The 25,076-nt window shown below is 35.7% G+C and overlaps 1 protein-coding gene across 1 annotated transcript in view; it reads left to right on the top strand.

The window, feature by feature from the left end:
• The window catches only part of LOC132545110 (patched domain-containing protein 3-like), a 74,363-nt gene that overhangs the window by 429 nt on the left and 48,858 nt on the right, over nucleotides 1-25,076 (top strand). Inside the window, exons 2-6 of the mRNA XM_060208778.1 lie at nucleotides 5,584-5,830; nucleotides 7,227-7,297; nucleotides 10,810-10,926; nucleotides 12,570-12,693; nucleotides 12,911-13,008. Of these exons, the coding sequence (XP_060064761.1) occupies nucleotides 5,584-5,830; nucleotides 7,227-7,297; nucleotides 10,810-10,926; nucleotides 12,570-12,693; nucleotides 12,911-13,008 (657 nt within the window). The remainder of the gene's footprint in view (nucleotides 1-5,583; nucleotides 5,831-7,226; nucleotides 7,298-10,809; nucleotides 10,927-12,569; nucleotides 12,694-12,910; nucleotides 13,009-25,076) is intronic.

Below are 25,076 nucleotides of genomic sequence, written 5' to 3'. Positions count from 1 at the left end.
TACCATTACATCATTTTCTGCATCAGATGTCTTGATTTTGATTCAAAGACATATGACATCCTATCAAAATCAGATACAATATGGTTTTGTCCACCATGCAGAATGACAGTCGAAAAGAATATTCTCATGGACAGAAAAATAGAAGAGAGGTGTAGGCAAATCACGCAAGAATTTGAAGATAGAATTGTGGAACTTGAAAGTGAGGTAAAAGGGTTAATCGCTAAAATGGAAATGAACTTGAAATCTGAGAAATCTGCACCAAGCAAAGACGAAATAGTTGCTGAAATTAAAGAGCGAGCAGAGAGGGAAAACAACAGAATTCTATTTGGAGTTCTGGAACAGTCCCATCATGACGGAAAGAAGATGGAAGAAGATGCTAAAGTTGTAGGAAATTTATTAGAAGTCTGTTGCGTGTCAATCAAAGATAGGCCTAGAAAAATTATACAATTGGGAAATAGACCAGAGTCCAGTGACATAACCAATAACAGCCAGCCTATTCTAGTTCGTTTTGAGTCGCAACAACCGAAGAAAGGAATCTTTAAAAATATCAGAAAAATAAGAAATCATAGCCAACTTTCCTCTGTAGGAATAAGAAACGACTTTTTAAAGGAAACATCTCCTGATTTGACTGGCTATACATATGTAATAACTGAGAATATTAGACTTTTTATAGGAAACATCTCCTGATTTGATTGGCTATACATATGTAATAACTGAGAATATTAGACTTTTTAAAGGAAACATCTCCTGATTTGATTGGCTATACATATGTAATAACTGAGAATATTAGACTTTTTATAGGAAACATCTCCTGATTTGATTGGCTATACATATGTAATAACTGAGAATATTAGACTTTTTATAGGAAACATCTCCTGATCATCATATAACTTTAGATATGGATATAGAGGCATTAGTTTTGCCTGCGTCCATTATTTACTTATTACTGATGATGTATGATTACTATGACAGCACTAGCCCTGGACATTTAAATCAGGCCTGATTTCAATGTCCACAGTGCAGTATAGGTCTATTCATATATTCTGAATAAAAAGGTAGATGTAGTAATTTTTTTTAACATTTCTGAACGCAAATGGACACTCCGCTGAGAAATTTTCCTGAAAAAAAGGCACAGACACCCTTATCAAGTATAATTAATTAATGTTATGTGGTAAAGGAAAGTATTTTTGAGTTCATGTATCAATATTCATTTGTCACCAACAGATAATGTCTGGTCATATCTAGCCTTAACTTCGATTACTGTTTCAGAACTGGACTCTGTATTCCATTAGAAATCCATCTCCAGAAGATTATTACACTTTTAGAAGATTTTCTGCAGGGTGTTAGATCTCACTTTCTTTATCAAAATCATTGTTTGCATGGATTCATGAACAAGTACCTGACAACAATAACATTGCAAAAATGATTTCTCCAAAGTATGATTATGAATTAACAGACATAATGAAAGTTGGCAGTGCTTTAATTTTAAATGGAGTTTGAGATGAATTTATCGTTCTTTACAGAATGTTTCAGTAAAGATAGACAAGTGACGGACAACATTATTTCATCAGAACATTACGTCAGTATAACATAAGTTGATCAAAATTAGACTACGACTCCATTGTGTATAGATCTGCTTGACCTTCATATCTCAAATTATTAAACAGATATAGCCGATTTAATGTAATCTTCATAAACACTACCAAGGAATATGTGTCTGGTGGCGGAATTGACTTCACAAACGATCAACCAATGAGAATCCTTTTAAGAAGGGAAATAACTCTAGATATTTAAACTTCCCCAGGTGTTAACAGGTAGAAATAGTGTTACCTGTACATATTGTAATACACAGTTCATTCTCACTTAGCCAACATTCTGAAATTTACCTGTACTACCTGGCCAACATGTCAAATTTTACACTTGAGTGATTTTAAGCTATAGTGAGTTCCTGCTTTCCTTGACAGAAAATATAGAAAATGACAAGTTGAATATGGTCTATAAAATAAAGATTTAAATCAATTCATGTAGGAAATCATATTTAATTCTTAAGTGTTTGCTGCAATAACTTAATATATATGTACTAAAATCTACATGCATTATGTAATATATTCTAAAATCTTAATCTCAAGAGTTTAAATTGTGATATCAATAGGAAATCTATTTACAAGTGTTTCAATAATTTTTTTTTTCAAAATGACAGATTTATAACTGAAAACGCAAAAAAATATATTCCCTGCTACCAGTAATTCTAAAATATATAATATCCTATTAGATGTTGTTGTGTCTTCTGTTAATCACTTATATAATTGATAGAATTGATGAATATAATTAGATATTGTTAACATTAATTGCTGAAATGTTGTTTTATCATTTAATAGTCTGTTCGTGAAATAATGGTAATTGTGTACCTAAATGTTTACCTTATATACTAGTGTTGTTGTAACTCATATTAATTAAAACATGGATGTGATGAAAGAAGACATAACAGTTTTGATGGGTGTTACCATTTCTTCTCGGCTTGGGTGGGTTGGAATTAAAACAAAACATATCAAAGGTCTTGCACTAATTTTCACATTTTCCAATCGTTCATATTCCATGATGGCTAATGCACAAGTTAACATCAACTTCATAGAAAATGGAAGGGGTGGATACTATCTTCTTCATGAAGGCTACAAGTTTTTCGTCAGGACCAGACATAACGATAGAGTTTATTGGAGATGTGTACAGAGACCGTGCCCGGCCACTATTACAACACTAAACAACATTCCAGTTACCTTTGGAAAGATCTTTGACCATCCCGGGGATACCATCAAACTGGTAGCGGATGTGTTTCCCGATGGTGTTAAACAACGTTGTCCTGAAGAAGTTTGTCCTATTCCTACTATCTTCGACAAGGCATTAGGAAATCTGCGTGATAGAGATTTTGATGATGATGTTGGTGAGATGATTTCAAAGATTCCGACATTTGAGAGTTGTAAAGCATCCCTCTACAGATCACGTCTAAAGACTTTGCCAACACTTCCATCTACACAACAAGAAGTGGACTTACAGGGCGCCTGGACGGAAACCCTAGCAGGAGAGAGATTTCCTCTGGACTGGCTGGACGCTATCGCCAGGATGACGAAATAAAAACTCTAGTGAGACGCACAGCTGTGCTTCCGTTAGTGCCCAATGATCAAGTGGAGGATGTACACGATTTAAGGACTATTATACAGAAACGTGGGTTGCTGGACAGATTGTAGCTTTGTGGAACCACTATGACAATGAGGGCCCATGGACAACAAATCATGTTGAGGGATGGCACAGCAAGGTCAACAAGCTCTGTCAGCATGCGCACCCAAACATCTTTGCGGCTGTTCAGCTTCTGAAGAAAATTAAGACTACCGATGAAGCAAAGATGATCCAACTTTCGACAGGAGGTAAACCAAGATCAAAGAAGAGGAAATACTGCCACAAAGACTCTCGCCTTAGTCAATTAAAGAACCAGTACAGAAATGGACAAATTGATGTGCTCGGTTATGCTGATTCTGCTTCCCATCTACTTCATTTATAGTAAAATAGTGAAATAAACTGCATGTTTTGCATAAAAAAAGAAATATCTGTTATGGAAAATTCTGCTGTGAAAAAACATTCCAGTACCAAATTGAATTAATTGATTTCCTTTTGTATGGGAACACCTTTTTCCTTCACGTATATAGTGTATCAGTTATACAAATCATAAGCCTTTACCATTGAATTATCAATAGGTGATTTTAATTCATGATATAGAGGATGCACAGAACATTATAATACTCCTATTCAAAAGGACATTTGAAATCTAGCTACTTTATGTGTCTATATATGTGCATATACATAAATAATTGAAATAGTTGAAAAATAGTAGCTATATGTGTACTTTGTGATATTATTATGTTTTTCTATAATTTAAAAATAGTAGCTATGTTTCTTATATATAGGGTATATAAGTAAGTTAATACTGTAAATGCATTCAATGTGAAATAAAAATACATGTAATTCTTGAATATCCAGAGTTATTTTCCTCTTGAAGTAGGAAGTCTGATGAAGTCTAACCTGTAATTATCTCCTATTGTTCTACCTTTCACACCTAGTCTTACCTGGCCGACAAAATACCTTTACCTGTATAACCAAAAAATCAAAATGTTGGCTAAGTGAGAAGATACCTAATACACAGTGTAACCTGTACATAGTGTAATACACAGATAGTGTTACCTGTACATAGTGTAATACACAGTGTTACCTGTACATAGTGTAATACACAGTGTAACCTGTACATAGTGTAATACACAAATAGTGTTACCTGTACATAGTTTAATACACAGTGTTACCTGTACATAGTGTAATACACAGTGTTACCTGTACATAGTGTAATACACAGATAGTGTTACCTGTACATAGTGTAATACACAGTGTTACCTGTACATAGTGTAATACACAGTGTAACATGTACATAGTGTAATACACAGATAGTGTTACCTGTACATAGTGTAATATACAGTGTTACCTGTACATAGTGTAATGCACAGTGTTACCTGTACATAGTGTAATACACAGTGTTACCTGTACATAGTGTAATACACAGATAGTGTTACCTGTACATAGTGTAATACACAGATAGTGTTACTTGTACATAGTGTAATACACAGATAGTATTACCTGTACATAGTGTAGTACACAGTGTTACCTGTACATAGTGTAATGCACAGTATTATCTGTACATAGTGTAATACACAGATAGTGTTACCTGCACATAGTGTAATACACAGTGTTACCTGTACATAGTGTAATACACAGATAGTGTTACCTGTACATAGTGTAATACACAGTGTTACCTGTACATAGTGTAATGCACAGTGTTACCTGTACATAGTGTAATGCACAGTGTTACCTGTACATAGTGTAATGCACAGTGTAACCTGTACATAGTGTAATGCACAGTGTAACCTGTACATAGTGTAATGCACAGTGTTACCTGTACATATTATATTGACAGTGTTACCTGTACATAGTGTAATACACAGATAGTGTTACCTGTACATAGTGTAATACACAGATAGTGTTACCTGTACATAGTGTAATACACAGATAGTGTTACCTGTACATAGTGTAATACACAGATAGTGTTACCTGTACATAGTGTAATACACAGATAGTGTTACCTGTACATAGTGTAATACACAGATAGTGTTACCTGTACATAGTGTAATACACAGATAGTGTTACCTGTACATAGTGTAATTCACAGATAGTGTTAGCTGTACATAGTGTAATACACAGTGTAACCTGTACATAGTGTAATACACAGTGTTACCTGTACATAGTGTAATACACAGATAGTGTTACCTGTACATAGTGTAATACACAGATAGTGTTAGCTGTACAAAGTGTAATTCACAGGTCACGTTTTGAAGACGTTATCTAATGATTTTTCTTGTAAATTTTTGTTTTCATTGCTGGCTACCTTTTACAGGATATGTTTGTTTTTATGAGAATTTTCTTTAGGAATGCTTTATCAAATATGTGAGTGATACACAGGCCCTCTGGATCTCTTGTTCTATTTTCCAGACTTGGATACTCTGTTGCAAGTCACCCAGTTTTCACAATCTGTCTGTGTGTCCTCGTATGTGGGTTGTGTGCAATAGGGATGAAGGACTTCAAAGAGACAAACGAAGCAGAGAAACTGTGGGTACCTGCCACATCAAGAATACAAAATGAGAAACACTGGGTGATGGAAAATTTCCCACCATTCACTCGTTATGCTTCTGTCATCCTTACCAACAACAATGTCCTCTCACCAACATCACTGAAAGCGGTAATACTTTTTGATATATCTTTTACTGTGAAAGTCTCCCAAGTTTAAGGGAATGTTGAGATTTTTCTTTCAAAACTTTCTGAATGTGATAAAGAATTGCTAAACTGGTCACAATTTTGAAAAAAAAGATAAAATAAAATAGATTGTTATTTTATTGTCACTGTCCTCAGAGAGAGTAGAAAATGATATTTTGTCACTATTTGCTTGAATCATTGAATTGAAATTCATATTTGATAGGAATTACTCCCTTTTTATAGAATAAGACAAATTTGAGTGTGTTTTTAACTGTCTTACTGTTCTATATTTTAAATCTACCTATTTAATTTATGATTCAAATATGTTCTGAAAAAAAAAAGAAAGCACCTCTCCATTACCCTTGTTTTAATCTTTAGTTAGCTAAAGAGCAACACAGACATTTTTAGCTGTCGTTGCTGATCTGTCTGACAGTTTTGTCATACAGACATGAAAGCTCTTGTATATATTTGGATGGTTGGGTGCCGCAGAGATAACTAGTTGCTTTTCACCAAATCATCCAAGGTTCAATTCTCCAGATGAAAAGGTAGGGGACCACCTGACTAAACCTACTGGTTTTCCTTGGTTACTCCCGGTTTCCTCCTGTACTAAGAACCCTCATACATTTACATCTGTATGAACAATAACAGTAGATATATTGGTTTAAAAAAAACTTGTTTTGCAGTTGTTTATTAATTAAGTTTACATTTTCATGTTTTAAGCCTTTTGATTTAAAAAAAAATATTGAAGTTTTCTTCAATCTTTTGTTCATTATTTTATTGTGTTGTGACAAATTTAAAATAAAAACAATTTGCGTGTGTTACCATAAAAACTTGATCTACTTATCCTCATGATAGAAATTAATGAAAAAATATCCAAGAAAAAGAAACAAACATAGGAAAACGCAAATGTGATTTATTAAAAAGTGTTTGAATATTCATTAGTTTATAGAAAATTAGAAAAATGTTTGAATATTCATGTGTTTATAGAAAATTAGAAAAGTGTTTAAATATTCATGAGTTTATAGAAAAATTAGAAAAGTGTTTGAATATTCATGAGTTTATAGAAAATTAGAAAAGTGTTTGAATATTCATGAGTTTATAGAAAATTAGAAAAGTGTTTGAATATTAATGAGTTATATAGTATTCATTGATATTCATTTATTATATTTTTATTATATATTTTTTGTACTTCGATGAGTTATTTAATATTCAGAGCTTTGAAATACAATGTACTTATCATGACAGATAGAATTTTTGGTAACAAATCACTCTAATGGATAATGGAATGTAGTTGCACGTTTCATCTATTATTTAAATGCTAAATATGATACCAGACCTCTCATTCTGAAATTACACAAAAAAATATGATAATTTCCTTACAGATGATGGAATTCTACAAATCTGCTTACACATTAGAAACTGGTCCTCACAACCTAGAAACCATGTGTTTTCGGTAAGTACAGAAGTTACTCATCTTATTCATAAAAATCACTTCATGATTCAAAGAATACAAGAAAATAAAAACCAAAATAAAACAAGCAAATAAAAATGTATTACTTGTGTTGATACTGCAACAAGCCTGAGGCCTGACATGTAGATATCATTTCAAGAGGTGGACATATTTGCAGGAAAATAAAATGTCAAGAACAGATATGGATGGACTTATTACCAGACATTGGATTATTACCAGACTGTGACTTATTACCAGACATGGACTTATTACCAGACATGGACTTATTACCAGACATAGACTTATTACAAAGCATTGACTTATTACCAGACATTGACTTATTACCAGACATGGACTTATTACAAAGCATTGACTTATTACCAGACATGGACTTATTACCAGACATGGACTTATTACAAAGCATTGACTTATTACCAGACATGGACTTATTACAAAGCATTGACTTATTACCAGACATTGACTTATTACCAGACATGGACTTATTACCAGACATGGACTTATTACATGACATGGACTTATTACCAGACATTGACTTATTACCAGACATGGACTTATTACCAGACATGGACTTATTACCAGACATGGACTTATTACCAGACATGGACTTATTACAAAGCATGGGCTTATTACCAGATGTCGACTTATTACCAGACAGTGACTTATTACCAGACATGGACTTATTACCAGACATAGACTTATTACAAAGCATTGACTTATTACCAGACATGGACTTATTACCAGACATTGACTTATTACCAGACATTGACTTATTACCAGACATGGACTTATTACCAGACATGGACTTATTACAAAGCATGGGCTTATTACCAGATGTCGACTTATTACCAGACAGTGACTTATTACCAGACATGGACTTATTACCAGACATGGACTTATTACAAAGCATGGGCTTATTACCAGATGTCGACTTATTACCAGACATGGACTTATTACAAAGCATGGGCTTATTACCAGATGTCGACTTATTACCAGACAGTGACTTATTACCAGACAGTGACTTATTACCAGACATGGACTTATTACCAGACATGGACTTATTACCAGACATGTCCTTCTTTGGAGGCATGGACTTATTACATGACATGGACTTATTACCAGACACTGACTTATTACCAGACATGGGTTTATTATCAGACATGAATGTATTATCAGACATAGGTTTATTATCAGACATGAATGTATTATCAGACATGGGCTTATTACCAGACATGGACTTATTACCAGATGTGAGCTTATTACTAGACATACACGTATTACCAGACATGGACTTATTGCTAATCACCAGACATGGACTTGTTAACAGACATGGACTTATTTTCAGATAGGGATTTATTACAAGGCATGGGTTTATTACCTGGAAGGGGGATGTTTTAGAAGAAATTGCAATATGTGTCAATTTCCAACACAGCCATTTTGTTACAGTAAAAAAGGACTGAAGTCACTTCATTGTTTAAATTTGGTGAGCCACACAGTGTGAGAGTCCACCTGTTGGGTAAGTCCACCTGTTGGATGAGTCCACTCAGTGTGTGAATCCACCTGTTTGGTGAGTCCACCTGTTTGGTGAGTCCACCTGTTGGATGAGTCCATCTGTTCAGTGGGTCCATCTGTTGGATGAGTCTACCTGTTCAGTGAGTCCACCTGTTTAGTATATCCACCTGTTGGATGAGTCTACCGGTTCAGTGAGTCCACCTGTTTAGTATATCCACCTGTTGGATGAGTCTACCTGTTCTGTGAGTCCACCTGTTTGGTATATCCACCTGTTGGATGAGTCTACCTGTTCTGTGAGTCCACCTGTTTGGTATATCCACCTGTTGGATGAGTCTACCTGTTCTGTGAGTCCGATTATTGGATGAGTCTGCCTGTTTGGTGAGTCCACCTGTTTGGTGAGTCCACCTGTTGGATGAGTCCATCTGTTCAGTGGGTCCATCTGTTGGATGAGTCTACCTGTTCTGTGAGTCCACCTGTTTAGTATATCCACCTGTTGGATGAGTCTACCTGTTCTGTGAGTCCACCTGTTTGGTATATCCACCTGTTGGATGAGTCTACCTGTTCTGTGAGTCCGATTATTGGATGAGTCTGCCTGTTGGATGAGTCTACCTGTTCAGTGAGTCCACCTGTTGGGTATGTCCACCTGTTTGGTGAGTATATGTGTTGGATGAGTCCACTTTTGGATATGACCACCTCCACCTGTTGCATGAGTCCAACTGTTGAGTTGGTTCACTTGTCGGGTGAGTCCAACTGTTGGGCTTGTCCACTTGTTGGGTGAATCCAACTGTTTGGTTGGTCCATTTGTTGAGTGAGTACGCCTGTTGGGTTGGTCCACTTGTTGGGTGAGTCCAACTGTTGGGTTGGTCCACTAGTTGGGTGAGTCCAACTGTTGGGTTGGTCAACTTGTTGGGTGAGTCCAACTGTTGGGTTGGTCCTCTTGTTGGGTGAGTCCAACTGTTGGGTTGGTCCACTAGTTGGGTGAGTCCAACTGTTGGGTTGGTCAACTTGTTGGGTGAGTATGCCTGTTGGGTTGGTCCACTTGTTGGGTGAGTATGCCTGTTGGGTTGGTCCACTAGTTAGGTGAGTCCAACTGTTGGGTTGGTCAACTTGTTGGGTGAGTATGTTTGTTTTCAGACATACCTCTTTATTGGTAGCTCTTTTTAGTCCTTTGAATGTATATAATATGTTCACAAGGATCTTGTCATGGACATAATGAAAATTAACTAAATTTTGAATTGTAGCATTGATCCTATTTTCAGCATAGGGGTCGTAGCTGTAGATAGTTGTAAATATTATGCCTGTTTCCTGTTATAAATAAAGTATTTATATCTTGTAAATATTGTACCTACTTCCTTTTGTAAATAATGTACTTATATCTTGTAAATATTGTACCTATTTCCTGTTGTAAATATTGTACTTATATCTTGTAAATATTGCACGTATTTCCTGTTGTAAATAATGTACTTATATCTTGTAAATATTGTACCTATTTCCTGTTGTAAATATTGTACTTATATCTTGTAAATATTGTACCTATTTCCTGTTGTAAATAATGTACTTATATCTTGTAAATATTGTATATATTTCCTGTTGTAGATAATGTACTTATATGTTGTAAATATTGTATTTATTTCCTGTTATAAATAAAGTATTTATATCTTGTAAATATTGTACCTATTTCCTGTTGTAAATAATGTACTTATATGTTGTAAATATTTGTAAATATTGTAACTATTTCTTGTTGTAAATAATGTACGTATATGTTGTAAATATTGTACCTACTTGCTGTTGTAATAATGAACTTATATCTTGTAAATAATGTACCTACTTGCTGTTGTAATAATGTACTTATATCTTGTAAATATTGTACCTACTTGCTGTTGTAATAATGTACTTATATCTTGTAAATATTGTACCTACTTGCTGTTGTAAATAATGTACTTATATCTTGTAAATATTGTACTTATTTCCCTTTATTTTTCCAGGGTGGGTCCTGTTTGTCATGTGACTAGTGTACTTGAGCTTTGGTTTTATAATGAAGAGCTCATCAATTCATTGACTCAGGAAGACATCATTCATAAGATCAACAATGTCACAATGAGGTCAGTACTTAGTTTCATTAACCCAGTTTCTAAAGAGGTCATCATGAGGTCAGTATTTAGTGTCATTGACCCAGTTCCTGTAGAGGTCATAATGAGTTCAGTACTCTGCATTATTAACCTATTTCCTGTACTGGTCACAATGTTATTGTGAGGTTAGTGAACCCAGAGAAAGAGATAGAGTAAAGTGTTACTGTGTGATTTATGTTACTCAGTTGACAGTGAAGATTTCTTAACAAGAATTGAAATCTATTCATGGTAATATTTATTATGATGCTTATTTGTTGTTAGTTTCTGCAATAAAAATTATCAACTAGAAATATAAACCTTGACTAGTGGAGATCTTGCCTTCTCCATCAAAACAAAACACAGTGAGATCACAGCTGTTTCTACAGACTGTTCCCCAGGGACTATCGCTGTCCTTGAGTTTAGTGATTAAATGATAACTTACAGAAAGACGACCTTGAAACAAGTGTGTTTAGTACAGCGATGGAGAGATGATTAATTATTTCTGTGGAAAATCTGTCAGATATGTGCTATAATGATAACCATGTTGGTAAAATTGTCTTACTGGTATAAAAAAGAAACCCTGATTAAGTATTGGGAGGGATTAGTACAGAGCTTTATACGGGCCATACACAGATTGATTTGTCTCCTTAAAACTCTCATTTAAAATTCTGAAATTAATTGTTTTTCCATTTCACCAGCCAGCGTTTGTGAAGGTTAAATCTGATTGATATTCAATCACTGCCGGTGTGCACTCTATCTCAAATAATTACCAAAGTTCTTCTACTTGATTATCTTCTCTATAATACCTTAGATATAGCCTATATAATACTGTAAGTTTTATGTATTTAGTTATCCCTCACCTAACAAAGCTGGTGGACGATATTCAAATGGGTTTCGTTCGTCTGTCCTAATGCTGTTTTCCGCATATCTTTTGAAGAACTGGCCAGATTTTGATAAAACTTGGTTGGTACACTTGTTACCTTAATCCCTTACTCAAGTTTGATGAACGGTGGATTCCATGTATATTTAATGAGGTTGCTGTGACCTGATTGGCTGATTTCTTTAATCAGTCTATGGGAAACCTTTCTGCACATTATCTGATGAAGAAATGATAAGATGTTTAGGAAACTTGCTTTGTAGGTTTACCTTAATTCCTTGTTCAGGTTCGATTATCGGCAAATTCTATGGATATTTTATGAGACTGCTGTTACCTGATTGGCTGATACCTTTTGGCACTCTAACTGAATGCTTTCTCCATGTGATGTTTTGAAGGAACAATTGGATAATGATGAGAATTGCCTGGTAGACTTGTTACCTTAATCCCTTTTTCAAGTTTGATTATCGAAAAATTTTGTGCATATTGAATGAGACTGCTATGACCTGATTATCTGCTGTCTTTTCCAGTTTTCCATTGTGCTCACTTTAAATGTATATGTTTTACAAATAAACATTGGCGGGGGATCTTTATGACTATGTCCTTGTTCATATTCACACTGACTTATGATATATTATAGATCTGGGGTCAGAGTTGAAAGGTCATAGGTAACAACTTACCACTTTTGTAATAATGAAATAAGGGAATGATAAAAATGTGAGCTTATAATGATTTTATTTAACCAAGTTCTGTCTGTTCACAGTCCTATGTACCACAGTGAGCTCCACCTGGGCTCCCTGCTTGGTCAGACATGGCGTGATTCTGCTGGTCAGATAGTAGGAGCCAAGGCTGCCTCTGTATTGTTTCTGCTCCATGATAAACCTAAGGTAAGCAAATTTTGAATTCGCGCCACCGTTTGTAGATCCTTAAAACTCTCACATGTGTCTTTTCCATTATTTGATCCTTTCCTCTAAATAACTTCAGAAAACTTTCTAACAAAGATGTGTAAGTGGCAAATATAAGCCCACCATCATCACATGTAGGCTGTGGTAATTGCTGTTTGTCCGTATTTGTACAATGAACCAATTTTATTTTCTGTTCCAGTTGAAGAAACCTGCCATGGACTGGGAACTACAGATGGTCAAGCTTGCAAATGCAGGTCATAGTGATCTAAGTGATATCTTCATCTACACGACAAGAAGGTGAGTACTTTATAGAAATGCTTCAATAGCACATCACTAAGTAAACTACAGACCCCCAATGTAATATAATTAATGAAGATTATGTTGACTAACTACATCTTTGAGGTAGATTATCTTGTGATGTCACTGGAGGTAGATTATCTTGTGATGACACTGTAGATTATCTTGTGATGACACTCTTGAGGTAGATTATCTTGTGATGACTGTGTTTACTTTTGAAGTAGATTATCATGTGATGACACTTTTGAGGTAGATTATCTTGTGATGTCACTGGAGGTAGATTATCTTGTGATGACACTGGAGGTAGATTATCGTGTGATGACTGAGTTTACTTTTGAGGTAGATTATCTTGTGATGACACTGGAGGTAGATTATCTTGTGATGACACTGGAGGTAGATTATCGTGTGATGACTGAGTTTACTTTTGAGGTAGATTATCTTGTGATGACACTATTGAGGTAGATTATCTTGTAATGTCACTGGAGGTAGATTATCTTGTGATGACACAGGAGGTAGGTTATCTTGTGATGACACTCTTGAGGTAGATTATCGTGTGATGACTGAGTTTACTTTTGAGGTAGATTATCTTGTGATGACACTCTTGAGGTAGATTATCTTGTGATGACACTTTGGAGGTAGATTATCTTGTGATGACTGTGTTTACTTTTGTGGTAGATTATCTTGTGATGACACTTTGGAGGTAGATTATCTTGTGATGACAGTTTTGAGGTAGATTATCTTGTGATGAAACTTTTGAGGTAGATTATCTTGTGATGACACTTTGAAGGTTTATTATCTTGTGATGACACTTTTGAAGAAGATTATGTTGTGATGACACTTTGAAGGTATATTATCTTGTGATGACAGTTTTGAGGTAGATTATCTTGTGATGAAACTTTTGAGGTAGATTATCTTGTGATGACACTTAAGGTAGATTATCTTGTGATGACACTTTGGAGGTAGATTATCTTGTGATGACACTTTTGAAGAAGATTTTCTTGTTAGACTGTTTACGTTTGAAGTAGATTATCTTGTGATGACACTGGAGGTAGATTATCTTGTGATGACACTTTTGAGGTAGATTATCTTGTGATGACACTTAAGGTAGATTATCTTGTGATGACACTTTGGAGGTAGATTATCTTGCGATGACACTTGAGGTAGATTATCTTGTGATGACACTTTGAAGGTAGATTATCTTGTGATGACACTTTTGAAGAAGATTTTCTTGTGAGACTGTTTACGTTTGAAGTAGATTATCTTGTGATGACACTTTGGAGGTAGATTATCTTGTGATGACTGTGTTTACTTTTGAGGTAGATTATCATGTGATGACACTTTGGAGGTAGATTATCTTGTGATGACAGTTTTGAGGTAGATTATCTTGTGATGAAACTTAAGGTAGATTATCTTGTGATGACACTTTGAAGGTAGATTATCTTGTGATGACACTTTTGAAGAAGATTTTCTTGTGAGACTGTTTACGTTTGAAGTAGATTATCTTGTGATGACACTTTGGAGGTAGATTATCTTGTGATGACAGTTTTGAGGTAGATTATCTTGTGATGAAACTTTTGAGGTAGATTATCTTGTGATGACACTTAAGGTAGATTATCTTGTGATGACACTTTTGAAGAAGATTATCTTGTGATGTCACTGGAGGTAAATTATCTTGTGATGACAGTTTTGAGGTAGATTATCTTGTGATGAAACTTTTGAGGTAGATTATCTTGTGATGACACTTAAGGTAGATTATCTTGTGATGACACTTTGGAGGTAGATTATCTTGCGATGACACTTGAGGTAGATTATCTTGTGATGACACTTTGAAGGTATATTATCTTGTGATGACACTTTTGAGGTAGATTATCTTGTGATGAAACTTTTGAGGTAGATTATCTTGTGATGACACTTAAGGTAGATTATCTTGTGATGACACTTTTGAGGTAGATTATCTTGTGATGACACTGGAGGTAGATTATCTTGTGATAACACTTTGAAGGTATATTATCTTGTGATGACACTTTTGAGGTAGATTATCTTGTGATGACACTTTGAAGGTATATTATCTTGTGATGACACTTTTATCTTGTGATGACACTTTTGAGGTAGATTATCTTGTGATGACACTTTTGAAGGTAGATTATCTTGTGATGACACTGGAGGTAGATTATCTTGTGATGACACTTTAAAGGTATATTATCTTGTGATGACACTTTTGAGGTAGATTATCTTGTGATGACACTGGAGGTAGATTATCTTGTGATGACACTTTGAAGGTATATTATCTTGTGATGACACTTTGGAGGTATATTATCTTGTGATGACACTTTGGAGGTAGATTATCTTGTGATGACACTGGAGGTAGATTATCTTGTGATGACACTTTGGAGGTAGATTATCTTGTGATGACACTGGAGGTAGATTATCTTGTGATGACACTTTGAAGGTATATTATCTTGTGATGACACTTTTGAGGTAGATTAGCTTCCAATAATAACTGTATACTTTTGAGGTTGTTTATAAAGAATTTGTAATAGTTGTGTATTCCGTTTATGTTGATTATATAAACTTTTATTATAAGGTTGATATATTAGATATATAAATGAAATGTAGAAGTTGAGGAGATGCAAGGAAATTTAATTGATAATTGACAAAAGAAGATGTTACATTTTGCACTACTTGCTTTCACTGTATTAGATCTTCAGTTGTAGTAGCGGTACATAATTGAGTGATGTCATAAATTGTTTTACCAGTATATATATGTAGATCATATTTGGGTTTTACACCAACAGCTGGGTGCAGGGGATAATGCCTTGCTTTGCAGTTCCTTGTTGGACTGGTCAGTTGGACTGAAGAGATAAATGGATATGTGAAGTAAATGGTGAATGGTCATTGTGACTCATGAGGTAACGAGTCATGTGACTGGTGATGTGACTACTCACATGGCTGATGAAGTCTGTAGTCTTGTGACTTTTGTGGACTGGTCATTGTGACTAATGAGGTGACTAGTTATGTGACGGATGTGGTAACTAATCATGTGACTGATGAGGTGACTAGTCTTGTAACTGATGTGGTGGCTACTTATGTGACTGATGTGGTGACTAGTCATGTGACTGATATTGTGACTAGTCATATGACTGTTGAGGTGACTAGTCATGTGACTGATGAGGTGACTAGTCATGTGACTGATGAGATGACTAGTCATGTGCCTGTTGAGGTGATTAGTCATGAGACAGATGATGTGACTAGTCATGTGACTGATGAGGTGACTAGTCATGTGACTGATGTGGTAACTAGTCATTTGACTGATGAGGTGACTTGTGATGTAACTGATGAGCTGACTAGTGATGTGACTGATGAGCTGACTAGTGATGAGACTGCTGTGGTAACTAGTCATGTGACTGATGAGGTGACTAGTTATGTGGCTGATAATTGACTAGTCATGTGACTGATGTGATGACTAGTCATGTGACTGATGATGTGGCTAGTTATGTGACTGATGAGGTGACTAATGATGAGACTGATGTGGTGACTAGTCATGTGACTGATATTGTGACTAGTCATATGACTGATGAGGTGACTAGTCATATGACTGATGAGGTGACTAGTCATGTAACTTATGAGATGACTAGTCATGTTACACATAATTCACTAGTGATGTGACTAGTCATGTGACTGATGTGGTGACTAGTATTGTGACTGGTGTGGTGGCTAGTCATGTGACTGATGAGGTGACTAGTTATGTGACTGATGTGGTAACTAGTCATGTGACTGATGAGATGACTAGTCATGTGACTGATGAGGTGACTAGTCATGTGACTGATGAGGTGACTAGTCTTGTGACTGATGTGGTGGCTAGTCATGTGACTGATGAGGTCACTTGTTATGTGACTGATGTGGTAACTAGTCATGTGACTGATGAGGTGACTAGTTATTTGACTGATGAGGTGACTAGTCATGTGACTGATGTGGTAACTAGTCATGTGACTGATGAGGTGACTAGTCATGTGACTGATGAGGTGACTAGTCATGTGACTGATGAGGTGACTAGTCTTGTGACTGATGTGGTGGCTAGTCATGTGACTGATGAGGTGACTTGTTATGTGACTGATGAGGTGACTTGTTATGTGACTGATGTGGTAACTAGTCATGTGACTGATGAGGTGACTAGTTATTTGACTAATGAGGTGACTAGTTATGTGACTGGTAATTCACTAGTGATGTGACTGATCAGGTGACTAGTCATGTGACTGATGTGGTGACTAGTATGACTAGTGTGTGCCTGTTGAGGTGATTATGTGACATGAGACAGATGATGTGACTAGTCATGTGACTGATGAGGTGACTAGTCATGTGACTGATGTGGTAACTAGTCATGTGACTGATGAGGTGACTTGTGATGTAACTGATGAGATGTGACTAGTCATGTGACTGATGAGGTGACTAGTGATGTGACTGATGAGGTGGTGACTGATGAACTAGTCATGTGACTGATGTGGTGACTAGTTGTGATGTGGCTTGTTATGTGACTGATGAGGTGACTTGTTATGTGACTGATGTGGTAACTAGTCATGTGACTGATGAGGTGACTAGTTATGTGACTGATGAGGTGACTAGTCATGTGACTGATGTGATATGATGACTAGTCATGTGACTGATGTGGTGACTAGTATTGTGACTGGTGTGGTGGCTAGTCATGTGACTGATGAGGTGACTAGTTATGTGACTGATGAGGTGACTATTCATGTGACTAGTGATTGACTAGTCATGTGACTGAACATTTGATAACACCGTGGTGAATGCCTGGATATAGATGGTCACAAGTTATTTTGTAGTAAAACATTTTCCCATATATCATTTGGATCTTGTTGTTTGATGTTGTATGTACTTCAATTACATGTATTCACAATATTTTTCTTCAGATATCTACATATTTCTTAAGTCACATTCTAAGAAGAAACATAATTTTACAGTAAAAATTTGATTTAAGATAAATAGGTATGGAGTGTGAGTCTATGAACTTGGCAGGGTACAAAGTGTCTGCCATGTCTGTCAGGAAGTCAGGTCTCAGTGAAAACAGTTAATCCAGGCAGCAGGGGGAACTATGCACTCTACCCTGGTTGTACAAGTACACTGCCTAGCCTAATACAGTTATCATTTATCCCAGACAATTAACTGTCACCTAATTGCAAAGATCCATTTTTCATGGCCAGCCATTGGATTTTACATAGGAATATAATGAAGACACCACCTTAGTTAATATGATCAGATCCATGGTTTTGGCAAACTAGCTTACTTGTTATTGGAAATTTTATTGTTGATCTTCCTTACCTGAATGTGTACTTGTACTATTCTAAGTACAGGTATCTATAACGAACCATTCAGACAGGACTGACCGATAAAGTGCAAGTGTACAATGAACTGTTCAAACAGGACTGACCAGTTTGTGTACACTCTTAACTATTCAAACAAACAAACCACAATCTGGTTGACTTTATCAAAAATAAGCATGAATGATCAGACACTTTTTAGACAGGTGACTATCTTCTTATTGCTATTGAGAAATACTGGAAGACCCTTTCTCAACCATGCCGTGTATATTGGGTGGTCGGGTGGCACAGTGGTAACACACTCACCTTTCACCTAGCCGTCCAGGGTTTGTCTCCTGGAACGGATGAGTTTTCCCCTGGTACTCTGGGTTCCTCCACAATAAGACCCCTTGTGCTCTTACATGCGGACCAACAAGAGTGATTAGTATAAGTTGAAATAACTGTTGTAAAATAAATAAAGTTTATAGTTTCTATGTGTATGTTTCCAGCAGTCCTTAATTGTGGCCATTTAATTTTGAGACTGATAAGTGAAACAAAATGGTGGGAAAGTAGAGAAAATCAGCTTTTCATAGAACCAATAAAGATTATTCATTTAAATGGTGGATACCAAGATCACTGTAGGATCTTTTGTCATTAGAAAATCATTACCATATGACCTGTAGTGGGGAACTAAATGTAAAGGTTGTGGCACAAACTAAAGTAGAAGCCTTCTGACTTTGTGATTCGACAACAATTTAATACCAGTCATGTCTCACCCATTGCTCAACATTGTAGTCAACTTAGAATTCATCATTAACCTGTTTATTTTGGCTAAGTTGTGCTGTCTTCAAAAAGTGGAGTTAAAAATAATATTGGAAAATTGGGTAATTAAGTATTCCTTCTCAACAAAAAGGCAAGTTTAGAAGATATTATTGTGATTCCTGTTAAAATGTATGAGTAATTAAATCCACCAGAATGTTATTTTTATTTCAATCATAAAATCATCTTGTATTCAGTTGCAAATGACAGTTCTAGATGATCTGTTTCAGTTTGAAATATGTGATGGGCATTTTTTCGTAAATAAAACTCGGTACCGTCTTGTTTGCTTCCTGAATTATGGGTTTTTTCATCCTGCCGATTTTTGTCCCTGTATAAGCCGCACTGGTATATAAGCCTCATACCCCAACTCACAAGGAAAAAAGGGTGACATATAATCTGGAAAAACAGAGAATTGGTATCCATGTGCATTATACTTAAATCCCGCAACAAAGTTGGGGTTGTCCTGACTCTGGAATCAGGTTGTCCATCTGTCTGTCCATCTGTCTATCCATCTGTCTGTAGACACAATGATGTACTGGCTATTTCCCCTATACTACTGAATGGATATCAAACTTACTTGCTGACTATAATCCTTATATATTTGTAGAGATATGTAATCTATATCAGGTTGAGTTATCTCCCCTTTTTGGAAACTTAAGCTCCTTTGGGAACTCAAAATGTACCAACTACTTCTAAATTAGTGCATGGATTTCGCCGTAATATGATGGTAATAATCTTTATGCATTGTAGATTATCAGGTGGAGATATTTCCCCTATCTACAAAGCTATGTCTCTTTGCAATATCTTAGACATTTGTAAGGGAATCTTTTCTATGACAGTTTCTCACACCATTGCATTGGCCAATCAAACATGTTGCAAAGTGACATCAATTTCTTTATGTTATTTGGTGATAAGATGAAGAATTGGCACATGTAAGATTAGATTGTATAAACAGACCAAACTCATTGAATTATTATATACTTTAATTCCTCTATGCCTGTGTGTTGACTTCTTCACAACGGCTCGCATTTTGTTTTTATATGGGCTTTCCAGGGAAGGAGATTGGGTATCAGTTGGCCTCAGGACGACAGTGCAGTTCCAGTTTCAAACAGTGCCATCTTACTGAAAACCTATGCTTGGATAAAAGATCAAAGTCACATATACTTAATAGATAGAAATAATTGGAGACTAGTCCTTTGAAGAATGCTTGCTTCCACAAATATGAAAGGAGGAGTGCCAATTTGGGCCTTCTGGTGGCCATGACGAATACTTTTTATTTTTTGTCTATTAAAAACTTGAGGTCAGACGGTAATGACATAACATTAATCTAAGGTCAGCTCAAGGCCATTCAGTTGTTATAGGGGGGACAAGTGGGGGATCAAATTCATAATTATTGCAAAAATTATCAAACTAAAATATTTTTTTGTAGTTTTTTTCTCTTAAATGTCATTTGATGATATATTTTAAAACCTTCATTAGAAAAAATGACCAAAAAATATGCCATTGTTGAAAAGTAGGTCACGGTAATTAAGTGCCCTAATTACTAATTAAGTCACACTTGAACACCGTTTTTTGTCTGAATGCATCTATAAACAATACATTTATCATGTGCAGTGTATTTAGTTAGTTAGTTGTAATCTTGAGCTTTAACATAAGATGGTTTGACACAAGAGCTTTAACATAAAATAGTATAACATCATGACATCTCCCTGATGTATACCTTGTTAATGGACTTGTTGTAAACACTAGCAAACTTCAGTAATCTACAATGCAATGTATGTAACACATGGTATATCCAGATATATAAGTATACTTTGTTCTGTGCAGTTCGTACATGCATTGACTTATGCACATATCTTGTGTATCACTAAACCGTTAAATATAATTTCATTCATACAAGTGTGACATATATATAATAGTATTATAGTATTTTGTTTAATTTTTATTAACTTTTTGTTATTTTTGTAAAATGCCAGCACACAAGCACTGTGCTTGCTGCAAAGCAGATTATAAAGTCAGAATATATTGTCTGAATCAGGCAGATGTTCTGTCTTTATTGAAAGATAACATCAATAAGATTTATGTTTAGGTAACCCTGTATGTAAGAAATGCAGAGGGAGATTCTACAAACACCATGAACCAGTAGAGCATTCTAACAGCGGTTTAGACCATCAGAATGAGACACCTGACTCTAAAAAAATCAAACTTGATATTCCACGAGCTATGCTTACTGAATCGCGATGTTTCGTTTGTGGAAAGTCCAGAGATGAAAAAAGTAAAATGGTGAAACCATGCACGGAAATAAGAGTTAAGATTTTTATTAAGATAGGTGTCTTGATTCCAAACACATCTAGGTGCTGTGCTTCTCATATAGTGGATGGTGATATTCATTTCAATGTTCTTCAGTCACTCACTTCTACAAGTGAAGACTCAGAACTGCTTTCACTGAGATCACTGGCTTCTAGAAAAAGTTGTTTGGACTTTGATTCACCTGATGGATTAACTGATCAAGATTATTATCGACTCACAGGACTTTATAAAATGTTGCTTCGAAGGTGTACAATCTTTGGATTGAATATTCTAATGGACTGACCCCAATATCAGGCTGGTATTGTCAATATAAGGTTGGTGCCAGAGTAGTCGGCTGCTGTGCCCACATTGCATCTGTCCTATGGTATCTTTCTTATGACCGACACCAGTCTGATACTACACAAACTACTGCCTCCTCAAGTTTCCTTAGTTGTGTTGATGACGCAATGACGGTGGAGAACTGGTCAGACTCCTAAATGAATATCCCAACACCACCATTCCCCTTACTAAAGCAGTAAACAAAAATACAATCCCGTAAGTAATAGACAAAGGTCATTTATGATCCTGTGAAACCCGGTGCTAAATTGATTTTTTCCATTTTAATATCATCCATATTTGCAAAAATATTTCAAATAAATACACTGCACGTGATAAACATATTGTTTATAGATGCATTAAGACAAAAAAACGGTGCTCAAGTGTGACTTAATTAGTAATTAGGGCACTTAATTACCGTGACCTACTTTTCAACAATGGCATATTTTTTGGTCATTTTTTCCAATGAAGGTTTTAAAATATATCATTAAATGACATTTAAGAGAAAAAAACTACAAAAAATATTTTAGTTTGATAATTTTTGCAATAATTATGAATTTGATCCCCCACTTGTCCCCCCTATAACAACTGAACGGCCTTGAGCTGACCTTAGATTAATGTTATGTCATTACCGTCTGACCTCGAGTTTTTAATAGACAAAAAATAAAAAGTATTCGTCATGGCCACCAGAAGGCCCAAATTGGCACTCCTCCTTTAACGAACTGCGTTGGAATTCCATCATGGCTGCCAATGACTCGCCTGATTAAATCCCAGGATGCCTAAAAGATGTTTTGGTTTTCGTAAGAATATTTTGATATCAATTTATCATTTGGTAATTGTGATTTTAGACCAGTTGTGAAATTATATATGGCTTTCAATTGAATGATACAAGCTTCACTTTATCATCTCTCTTAGTGTACTGTATTTACTTAAACCCAGTAGACCAACACATTGCTTCACAGTCAGGAGGTGGGCTTATTACAGAACAGTGATAAGTATATATCGGTAATTCTACTTCACAATCCCGAAATCTACGGCTGCTCAGAAGCACACATCCTCACTCTGTGGAATTCTTGTTACTATATATAGCAACAATTTGATGTAAGTCATTGTTTTCTTTGATCAGTAAGAAGATATTAGTTTTCCAATGACTTGGGATGTGTCTATTTTGCTTGAAGTAAGCACTGTTAATGGCAGTTGCACTTTCGCAGACAAAAGTGCATTGATATATGTCACTCAGTCAAGATAAGGCACTTAATCCACAGACAGTAGCAATATAGTACTGTTCAATATCTCAGTCGACTGGTCTCCTCATCCACAATCTTACTATAGTACTGGACAATCTGAGGTCCACAAGGCTAGATTAGATACATAAGGAATATCAGACAATGGTATGTTAAATATGACTCAATATGGTATTTTTTCTGTAATATCCCCCAAGGGGGTAACACATAAAATTTACTTTAAGTAAAGGAGTTGGCCTATTAATTGTCTCTCCGTGCTTTTGAGTCTAACATCATCAGATACAGGACTTTTCGTTCGTCTGTATGCTGTCTGTCCTGACTTTTTAATCTATCATCATCAGATACAGGATTTTTCATCTGTCTGTATGCTGTCAGTCCTGGCTTTTTAGTTTACCATCATCAGATACAAGATTTTTTGTCAATATGCTGTCTGTCCTGGCTTTTTAGCCTACCATCATCAGATACAGGATTTTTCATCCGTCTGTATACTGTCAGTCCTGGCTTTTTAGTTTACCATCATCAGATACAGGACTTTTGTCAGTATGCTATCTGTCCTGTCTTTTTAACCTACCATCATCAGATACAGGATTTTTTGTCCGTCTGTATGCTATGTGTCATGGCTTTTTAGTTTATCATCATCAGATACAGGACTTTTTGTCTGTCTGAATGCTGTCTGTCCTGGCTTTTTAGCCTACCATCATCAGATACAGAACTTTTCGTCTATCTGTCCTGTCTTTTTAGCCTACCATCATCAGATACTGGATTTTTCGTCTGTCTGTATGTTGTCTGTCCTGGCTTTTTAGTCTACCTTCATCAGATATGGGATTTTCGTCTGTCTGTTTGTTGTCTGTCCTGACGTTTTAACCTACCATCATCAGATACAGGACTTTTTGTCAGTATGCTGTCTGTCCTGTCTTTTTAGCCTACCATCATCAGATACAAGATTTTTCGTCTGTCTGTATGCTGTCTGTCCTGGCTTTTTAGCCTACCATCATCAGATACAGGATTTTTCATCCGTCTGTATGTTGTCTGTCCTGGCTTTTTAGCCTACCATCATCAGATACAGGATTTTTCATCCGTCTGTATGCTGTCAGTCCTGGCTTTTTAGCCTACCATCATCAGATACAAGATTTTTCGTGCATCTGTATGCTGTCAGTCCTGGCTTTTAGTTTACTATCAACAGATACAGGACTTTTGTCAGTATGCTGTCTGTCCTGTCTTTTTAGCCTACCATCATCAGATACAAGATTTTTCGTCTGTCTGTATGCTGTCAGTCCTGGCTTTTTAGTCTACCATCATCAGATACAGAACTTTTCGTCTGTCTGTCCTAGCTTTTTAACCTACCATCATCAGATACAGGATTTTTCGTCCGTCTGTATGCTGTCTGTTCTGGCTTTTTAGTCTACCATCATCAGATACAGGACTTTTGGTCTGTATGTTGTCTGTCCTGGCTTTTTAGTCTACCTTCATCAGATATGGGATTTTCGTCTGTCTGTTTGTTGTCTGTCCTTTAACAGATCTTGTTGCTATCTGTAAAGTCGTTGTAATTGATGAGGGTGAACACTTTTATCTGGTTACTTGTTAGGTTAAAGACCCTACAATACAATACATGAAATACATAAGTACAAATTCCCTACAATATCACTATGTGGCAGAGGGGGGTATTTTATGGAAACACAACCATAACCTCTAGAGTTCTCTGTCAATCGTTTTATTTATTAATGTTGAAAGTAGAAACCCTGTAACAAAATAAAATCACGCTACAGGACCTAATACATGACAATTATAACATTTACACATAAAACACAATTGTCGCTGATTCAAGGGAGACAACTCTTATAGACATAATACTAAACTCACTGACGATTATAATTTATACAATCAATACCATTAAATCGTTACATTTAACTCTACACACACTGGTAGCCTTAGCAATACAAAATATCTTATTTGTTGAATTATCCTTCATCAAATACGTTGTACATAGTGTCAAATTAAAATAATCAAATCAATTAAAATAGCTACTAATTGATATACAACATACCATATCATACCTGTGTATTGGCAC

The sequence above is a fragment of the Ylistrum balloti genome, unplaced genomic scaffold, assembly GCF_031769215.1.
Source record: "Ylistrum balloti isolate Yb309-2 unplaced genomic scaffold, AGI_CSIRO_Ybal_v1 Utg369828, whole genome shotgun sequence".
In the NCBI taxonomy this organism is placed as follows: Eukaryota; Metazoa; Mollusca; class Bivalvia; order Pectinida; family Pectinidae; genus Ylistrum; species Ylistrum balloti.
Note: the sequence above shows the minus strand (reverse complement) of the source record. Positions and strands in the feature narration are given on the sequence as shown.